The sequence below is a fragment of the Trachurus japonicus genome, chromosome 8 (genome assembly GCF_045865225.1).
Source record: "Trachurus japonicus isolate A0001 chromosome 8, Traja_1.0".
NCBI classification, from domain to species: domain Eukaryota; kingdom Metazoa; phylum Chordata; class Actinopteri; order Carangiformes; family Carangidae; genus Trachurus; species Trachurus japonicus.
Genome location: NC_140914.1, coordinates 17,039,332 through 17,048,535, shown reverse-complemented (window position 1 = coordinate 17,048,535; position 9,204 = coordinate 17,039,332). Strand labels below are relative to the sequence as shown.

General features: G+C 38.5%; 1 protein-coding gene across 1 annotated transcript; it reads left to right on the top strand.

Moving 5' to 3' along the window:
• Positions 1 to 2,379: 2,379 nt before the first annotated feature.
• On the top strand, positions 2,380 to 8,241 carry cacng5b (calcium channel, voltage-dependent, gamma subunit 5b). Its single transcript, XM_085785415.1, has 5 exons — positions 2,380 to 2,584; positions 4,469 to 4,555; positions 6,043 to 6,183; positions 6,284 to 6,429; positions 7,923 to 8,241. Exons 1-5 carry the CDS (start codon positions 2,389 to 2,391, stop codon positions 8,181 to 8,183), a joined length of 831 nt encoding a protein of 276 aa, XP_085641541.1. The 5' UTR covers positions 2,380 to 2,388; the 3' UTR covers positions 8,184 to 8,241.
• Positions 8,242 to 9,204: the final 963 nt, after the last annotated feature.

Genomic DNA, 9,204 nt, shown 5'->3' with positions numbered 1-9,204 from the left:
GAAATAACTGGATGCAATGGATGAAGGCTACTACTACACTCTGTATGAAAAGCTAAGTCATGAATGATTATATTACTATTTGTGGTAGTTTTTCATCTGTAGTGTTATGTAAAACACGTTTCAGATTAATGTCTCAAAACATTTTTTTTTAAATTAAAAATACACCACATAATGACACATACAGTAGCAAGAAATACACCTGGATTTGAAATGGACGTACTGTATGAACCACTTCATAGTCTGTATGAAGTATGTGCTATGTTGTGGGATGTGTGCAATATGTGTTATGTTATGGAATATGTGTTATGTTATGGGATATGTGCAATGCTGTTGGATTAATATGGCTGAGGTGTTTTGTTCTTTTGTTTTTTGTTTTTGTCATTGTGGCCATTAAGGCATTTATGGCGCAGCTACAGTGTCCAAGACAAATTTCCCTGAACGGGACAATAAAGTTTATCGTATCGTATCGTATCGTAGTCAGAGAGATGATCTTCCTGTATTGGGGCAAGCTGATTTTTGTTTTTTCTTTTGTCGACAGTATGTTACTCCCTTAACCTGCTAGAGGTTAAGTTCAAGATGTTGGAAAGCCTCCATGCTGTGTGACAATGTGTTCATTTTAAGGTCAGGGTCAACTCAGAAGAAACAGAACTAGAGGTAACCCTATAGCCTATACTGTATGTTCAGCTCTTGCAAATTGAGCCGATCATCAGGTACAAATGAGCCTTTCCCCGACAGTTCTGCCTCCATCACTTATAGTTCATTCACATGTATCCTGGATGGGATCTAAATCATTACCCTGTCACTGCAGGTGATGTCTTACTATTACATGTGATCTGGCTCAGGAATGGTTTTATGAATATCCAGCCTTTTCCAGGGTTTGCTGGATTCATGCCTGTCAAATGCCAAAACTGGGTCTTGGATTTCTAATACGTAATGTGAGCATTTGTATTCACAGTAGAGCGCTGCAACATGTTTAATGCCCCTCAGTCTGGAGTCTCAAATGGGTTTATTGACTCATTCATTATTGACTCAACTTCGTTTTTCTTTTCATGGCAGGTTGAAGAGATTTTGCCGTACTATAGCTTGAATTGAGCTTTATTGTGACTGTAAAAACCTTCCTTTCAGAGAAGGTGAAGAGAAAAATATTAGAGCAAATGTCCATGGGAAAAACATTCTTTCTGTCTGTGACTGAAAAACAGAAACTGAAAAATAAGACATTAGGATTATTTTGTGATGGAGTCAAATAAAGTTGGATTTAGATTGGATTGAGCTGCCTGCAAGATGATCAAACAAAGACATCATTAATTCCTCCAGTTACTTAGCTTCCCTGCCAATTCATAAGCTGCTCATCACGACGAGTAGACCTGATTTCCTAATTACTCAGAAAACACTGTGATGTCATGTGGACAGGACGAGGAGATGAAGATGACTCCCTCATCATCCCCTCTGCGTGTCATCCTCTCACCCGGCGATTTTACCTCTCCTTCCCCTTTTCCTCCGTCAAACTCGCAAAGCACCTGCACGCACAAACGCAGCTGCAAGGTCCGGAGAGTGGTGAAAAATATTGATGTTTATATAATGATCCAGAGAGCTTCTCTGATCGTTTCAACAGCTGAATATTGCTAATAAAAGGTGTAAAAAGGCAGAAGAGAGGCTGGGAATCTAAAACAGAGCTGTTACATTGTATAATTGTAACTACTGAAGCCCATGTTATTATTCCACAGTGAGCATCTATTAGAAATCCTGTCATAAATCAAACAGGGAGCTAACATCCTCCAAAAAGTCACACTGGTTATGACTTCTTTTTTCCAATACAAAACAGACCTGAGCTACAATCGCAGAGTTTCCTATACATTATAACAAATAAATGATCAAAAGTGTGCAATATTGCTATTAAACTATGAAATAATTAAGGAGTGGTTCAACATTTTGGAAAACATAGTATTTGTCTTCTTGCCAGGAGCTGTATGATTGATGCCACTACTACAGCTATAGCCAGTGGCGGGTTTAGCCTAGCATAAATATTGAAAACAGTGGGAAACAGCTGGCCACAGTCTTTCTTCTAACCTCTCTAAATGATTATATGCTTCACACTCACTAACTGGCTAGTCTTTATTCAAACTGGTTACTAGTTGTATGGATCTTCACATACTGCATTTTAGTGTAGGCTACAGACGTTAAAATGGTAAGGGTAAGGGTTAAGGGTCAACTCATCTAACTTTTGGCAAGAAGCATAAAAATCGTATTTCACATACATTCAGCTCATTATCATGAAATGTTGTTTCCTTCTTGTTTATTTTAATTCTCCCTATCTCCATTTTCTCCTCTAGACTGTTCTTGGGACTTTCCTTTATTTGTGATTGCTGGATTCTCCACCCCACCGTCGCCATGAGCGCGTGCAGCAGGAAGGCACTGACGCTGCTGAGCAGTGTCTTTGCAATCAGCGGCCTGGGGCTGCTGGGAGTGGCCGTCAGCACCGACTACTGGCTGTACCTGGAGGAGGGCGTCATCATGCCTCTGAACCAGAGCACCGACATCAAGACCTCGCTGCACTCGGGCCTCTGGAGAGTCTGCTTCCTGGCCGGTCAGTGACGAGAATGTGGCTTCAATATACAGTACAGTAGTCCGTGACTGGGGATTGATTTGTCTGTGCTCCTGAAATCTGACAGCTGATAAAGTAATCATGTGTAAATCAGGGACAGTGGCATTAATTTTTAAAGTGGAATAGTCCTATTCAAAGATGTTCATTTATACTGTGCAGCATCTAAATCTGGCAGCAGCAGCAGAGAGCTGATGCTATCACACTGACATATCGGTCATACAGAGTGGCATTCACAGTTACTTGTGTAGAGTGAGAGAAAGAGCAACAAAATGACTGACAATGTGTCTGTATTTCGCTCCTGCAGCAGTACAATCAGCCCTGCAATCTAATTCTACACACACTAACACCCACCCACACAAGCTCACACACACACACACACACACACACTAAAACTTGCCTTACCTACAAGTCTTCAGAGACAGATGCTGTGTCGTCGTGTCACAGAGTTAGCTGGTGGATGACGCCAGCTGGTGTCTGTTTGTCACAGTGTGTGTGTCTATGTGTGTGTGTGTTCGCGATGCTGAAGTGATAATAACAACTGTGTAGCTTTATTTGCAGGATGTGATGTAACTCGCACTTTCTGGTAAAAAAGAAACGAGAAAAAAAAAGGTGACGAAATATCAAGTGAGGTGACTAGTCATCATGAAGGAAATCCAGGATGTCTGTGCACATGCTCGGGATGTCTGTCCAGACTCATTTTCAAAGGAAACACATTTTATACACTACTTTTTTCTTTCTTTTTTTAATACTAATTTGAATAAAACAATGATATCAAAAGAACCTCCAAAAGTTTATCAATCAATCAATCAATCAATTTGTTTATTTCGGGCATGTCAATTTAAATCATCATCATCACACTTCATCTTAGTTCAAATAATACAATACACATGGCCGAAAGGGAAAGCGGGAGAAGCAAAAGCTGATCTAGTCCCGCCCCCATTACCCACAGAATAAAAATCTTTATCATAATCTTTTCTTTTCTTTTTGCTTTTTTTTTTACATTTTGATATAACATTCTTTTACTTATGACATTTTGACATAACATGTTACAGCAGTAGGTAGTATACAGATCATATCATAATCTTTTCTTTTCTTTTTGCTTTTTTACATTTTGATATAACATTCTTTTACTTACAGTATGACATTTTGACATAACATGTTAGCAGTAGGTAGTATACAGAGCTGAAACCTCCCAAAGTTAATCCACTTGGTTGACAAAGGATGGAGATATGCTGATATTACTGAATTTCAATCTATTAATTATCAGTGTAAGTATATGGACACTTTACTCAATAGGTTTTTTCTTTTTTTTCTTTTTTTTTCTTTCACCGAATTCACATCCTAATTCCAACAAAATATTTTGACATCTGGAGAAATATACTTTCTCTCTAGCCACATGCCGTGTGTTACATGGTATCAGTGTTTTTCTTCCCATTTTTATTTTTGTCACTCACTTTTATCTCTTGTCCTTCTCCATGTTGCAGTAGACGTCACTATGTTCCCACCTTTTTCTGCTATCTGACCTCCACATCTGCTCCCAGTTCACCTGTTACCTCCTCTGTAAATGTGCCTGGCCTTTAGCCATTGTAACCTGTTGGTTTATCTCTCTGTCTGCTTCTTTGTTCTCTTGTTCCTCTCTGCCTTTTTGGACTCCTCGTGTGCCTATTTTGACCCAAAACAGAAATCTTTTGCTTTTACTTAGTAACTGTTTTGAGTCAAGAACAGAATCTAATTCCTCAGATAATATGGAAGGAGGTATTTTTCCACAGAGATGCAGAGAAAAGCTCTACAACTCTCTTCACATATTACTGTAATCTCTTCGCCTTGTCTCTAAATTTGTCTCCACGTCTCTGACTCCCTCTTCAGGCGATGAGTCTGGTCGGTGCTTTACCATCGAGTACATCATGCCCATGAATGTCCAGCTGACGTCCGAGTCCACCGTGAACGTGCTCAGTGAGTAACACACACACCTCCAACGGCAACTTCAGGCTTAAAACTCCAGATGCCCAGGGCTGTTGCTAGGAATTCTGGGCCCCCTTAAGGAATACTGAAGTGGGCCCCTCCCCCTAACTTTTCCTTTTTTGTTTCTTAGACTACGTATGTATTATCGTTTTTTATTTAGCCTTCTTTGTTTTGATGCTAATGCAGCATTACACTGCAAAAACTCAAGTATCTTACTAAGAATATTTGTCTTATTTCTAGTCAAAATGTAATTTCTAGTCAAAACAAATCTCATTCTACTTAAAATAAGACACATCATATTAAAAGTAGCTTGTTTTTAGACACTTTTTACTTCTTTCAAGCATATTTTCACTTGGAATAAGTAGAAAAAATCTGATAGTGGAGCAAGTTTTTCTTCCTTATTACAAGCACAAATAACTTACTTTCACTGGCAGATTTTTCTATTTATTGTGAATTTAAGTGAAAATGATCTAAAAACAAGTAAATTTTTAGGTAATGAGTCTTATTTTAAGTGGAAAGAGATTAGTTTTGACTAGAAATGAGACATTTGGACAAGAAATAAGACAAATATTCTTGGAAAGATGTTGAGTTTTTACAGTGTACTATGAGTATTAGTCAGGGTCTTACGCAGAATAAATCAGTCATACAAAGATTAGACTACTGGGGTTTTTTATGGGCCCCACTGGGCGCTGGGCCCCTAGAATTATCATCACCTTTCTCCCCTATACAACGGCCCTGCAGATGCCCCTTGAGGTAGTTCATATAAACAGCCGAGGTGTTTTTATCCAAAAAACTTTCGTTTTCCAAAAAGATAAAGATTTATGTTGAGAAATCTGAGTGCAGCCAGACAGAGCAGTCTGAGTCATCAGGGTCCTCGTGTCTCGTGTCTCTGCCCTGCTCCTCTTCAGAATACTTATTGCCTCTTGAAAGGCAGTTCACTTCAATGTCAAAGCGCTACTGAAGGATAAATCCACAAAGGACGATCAAGTGTCTATGTTTCATCTTCATTTCAAGAGTCACTGTTTGACCTCCTTCAACAGATGTGGCTTAGACAGAGAGTTAAATGTTTTTCTATTAAACCAGACAAATTTAATTAGAGTAGATCAACAAAACAACAGTTCACTCATTTCTCTGTGAGATTCAGTGAAGCACCACATACCTCTTCCATCTACGAGCGTCTGTGGCCTTATTTTTTTGCAATTTTGTTTAATCATACATAGTAATCTTTATATGTTGAGGTGATACATTTTTCTTTCAAAAGCAGCTTTGCTTTGATGCTATTTGATTTCATTCACAAACACAAAACATGACAAATACATTGAATTTATGTGTTTTCTATTAGGTGTGCAAGTGAGGCAAGAAAGCTGTGTTTGTTGGGCTTATGTTTTCACCTCGGCTCAATGTCAGGATTTAAGTCATAGAAAATGAGAAAAGAAAAACAAAAGCGTTCATTCTTCATTGTCTCATTATCTTTTCAGAGATGATCCGCTCAGCCACTCCATTCCCTCTGGTCAGCCTTTTCTTCATGTTCATCGGTTTTGTCCTCAGCAACATCGGGCACGTTCGGCCACACCGCAGCATCCTGGCCTTTGTCTCGGGAATCTTCTTTATCCTCTCAGGTACGCAGATCATCCTCCTGTTCTCTTTATTGTTTTGTTTTTTTTGTCTTTTTTGTCTTCTTCCGTTCTTGTGAGACCCTTTGTCTTCTCTATGTCTCAGGTCTAGCTCTGGTGGTGGGCCTGGTGCTCTATATTTCCAGTATAAATGATGAAATGCTGAACAGGACCAAAAGCAGTGAGGCCTATTTTACCTATAAGTATGGCTGGTCCTTCGCCTTCGCTGCCATCTCCTTCCTCCTAACTGAGGTGAGCAACAGACCATTCATACAAATACACTCAGCATCTAAACACACTATTAGAGCTGCAACAATAAGACAATGCATTGGTCAGAGTTAGGCCTAGTGGTTAGGGTTAACAGATCTAGCTGCTCATCTTTGTAGTTTAATATTACTGTAACTGACAGGATGCAACGTGCTGAAGGGCCAATTCAGTGGTTGAAATAAAATGTAGTGCCACCGCAAAGTGTTGTTTTCCTGCTGAAAATACAAGAAGCAAACATTTTATTAAATAGACATTGTGTCCCAACTCCCAACTTTTCATGACAACCTCGCACAATCCCAGGTCAAAAAGCTGAACCCTCCCTTTAATCAAGCTTTTAGACAGCCACAGCTGATTGAACATAATCTTTAACTAGTTTTATGTTTTTTTCTTTTAGCTGTGAACAGCTTCTCTGTTTCCAGTGTGCAACAATGAGGTCTTTAGGGTTTTTAGTATGTTTATGAACAGATCGCCGGTCTCAACTACATTTGAGATGTGAATGTGCTACATAAGTGACAATAGAGGAGACTCACAGGTCAACATAATATTGAAGAAAAATTGCCATTTTCCAGAAGTGTAAGATTAGTTTTGTGTCTGCTTTGATGGAGTTGACTGAACTACTACATTTAAGGTCATGATGCTCTGCCTCCATGTGGTCAAGGACAGGAACTGCAATGGAAAATTAACAGCACAAAGACAGATGATGAGAAACTAAAATATCCAGTGAACTTTTTCAAAATAAATGACAATCACAGACAAAAAGAGAAATTAAGTTTAAGTTTTACTTTAATAATGGTGTTGCTGTTTTTTTTAATTGTTTAAACTAATAGAAAAGGCTGTGATTTGTGTTGGGAAATGCATTTGTTGTTATGTTGGGCAACCAAAGAAACAGACTGAACACAGTAGTCCATATTTATGAACTTATGAATGAATGAATGAATGAATGAATTTATTTATTTCGGTATATCAAGCTTATATAACCGAAAGGGTGTAGGTTGAAGCCAAAGCTTATATACCCCTACCCCTTTTACCTTAAAAAATTAAAATAAAATAAAATAAAAATATATATATACAGTACGCATTAATACAATAGGATCAGATCACAGACATTTGAAATTAATCAGTACACTTAAATTTCTGATCACAACAAAATAAAGAATTGTACACAGCGCATAACCCAAAATAGTACAAAATCATTGAACTTAATTTTCCATACTGTAACGAGAAATTATGTTGTTCTTATAAAGTTTTTTAAAGCTGACTAGAGTACAGCATAATTTAATATTTTCAGGACAATTATTCCAGATGTTAACCCCTCTAACAGAAAGACAGTGATTTTTTTACAGTAGTTCGAGTCTTTGGTTTCTCAAATAATAGTGGTCTTCTCAGGTTAGAACTGGAATCCTTCATTTTAAACAGATTCTGGATATCGTATCCTTTCATATATTCTTTAATGCTGACTTTAAATCTCTTTACCGCAGAGTGCAGGCGTCATGTCTGTCTACTTGTTCATGAAGCGCTACACAGCGGAGGAGATCTACCAGCCTCGCCATCCCAGTTTCTATCGCCCTCGTCTCAGCAACTGCTCCGACCACTCGGGCCAGTTCCTCCACCCGGAGGCGTGGTCGCGGGGACGAAGCCCCTCGGACATCTCCAGTGAAGCTTCGCTGCAAATGAGCGCCAGCTACCCCGCTCTCCTCAAATGCCCCGACTACGATCAGGTCTCCTCTTCGCCCTGTTGAGGGGTCGGCCATCACATCACACGCCGCCTAAAGGTTGATAAAGAGTCCTGAAAATGGTCAAAAAAGACAAAGATACAAATTAGATATCATTTGTGAGTTTGTTTTTCATTGAGGAAAATATCTGCAGTTCTGTGGCCTACAAGGACTTGGAGAAAAGTCCGTCTGAGCTGGTTGGTTTTTTTTATAGGGTCAAAGATGATTATTGGGCTTTTGCTGTTGTAGTAGAGTCTAAATCTTCTATAGTCAGAGGAACAGTCCATGGTTTTAGAAAAAAAAATCAATACAAGGTGTCTGTGTTTTTTCTTTCTGAGATGGTCTCAAAAAGTTGAAATTCGAAAAAGAAGGTATAAGTGGATTTTCAATGAACTTAGTCAGAAAGCAGAACATATTTTACATTTTGTTTTATTTGTATCTGTGCATTTTACCTTCCAGTGCCTCATAATTGTTTCTTTTTGAGATTATCTTTCTTTTCTCATTTTGCAGTGTTTCAGTGCTCACTATGCTTTACCACATTGTTGGCACTTAATCTTGGGTATTGAGTATTGATGGATCATGTCACACCGGAAAAATAAGGGATGCTTGATACATTGGTCGCCAGTAACCAAGAAAGTTCACCTGTTGTCCAAGTTTTCAGCAACACATCCCATAATGTGGAGCACGACTGTGGAATAGAGATGCCACTTGAAACCCTAGGTCTAAATGTGGATTATTTTTGTTGTTTCAAATATTAAAATACGTCACTGACAAGAAAAGATCCTGTATCTGTTGAGTTGAGGTCACTTTATTTTCTTTATTTTTTATTTTCTCTATCGTGACACTGATCCAGGAATCATCTGCAGTAAGAATAACCACTACAGTGCCATAATTAAAGGAAATTGGAATTTAAAATTTGATTTACTTTTGGCTGCATGAATAAGTGGTATAACTAATGGATAGATGGACTGTGTTGGTCACAAGAAACAGATAATTAATAATTATCATCTGTATCCCTGGAATTTCATATTGGTAAGACTTTTAACAT

Bases quoted from the DNA above. Each gene is read 5' to 3' on its own strand.
- cacng5b (XM_085785415.1), top strand. From the start codon at position 2,389: ATGAGCGCGTGCAGCAGGAAGGCACTGACGCTGCTGAGCAGTGTCTTT. The intron at 4,556-6,042 runs GTGAGTAACACA...TTATCTTTTCAG, and splicing joins GTCCACCGTGAACGTGCTCA to AGATGATCCGCTCAGCCACT. The intron at 6,184-6,283 runs GTACGCAGATCA...TCTATGTCTCAG, and splicing joins AATCTTCTTTATCCTCTCAG to GTCTAGCTCTGGTGGTGGGC.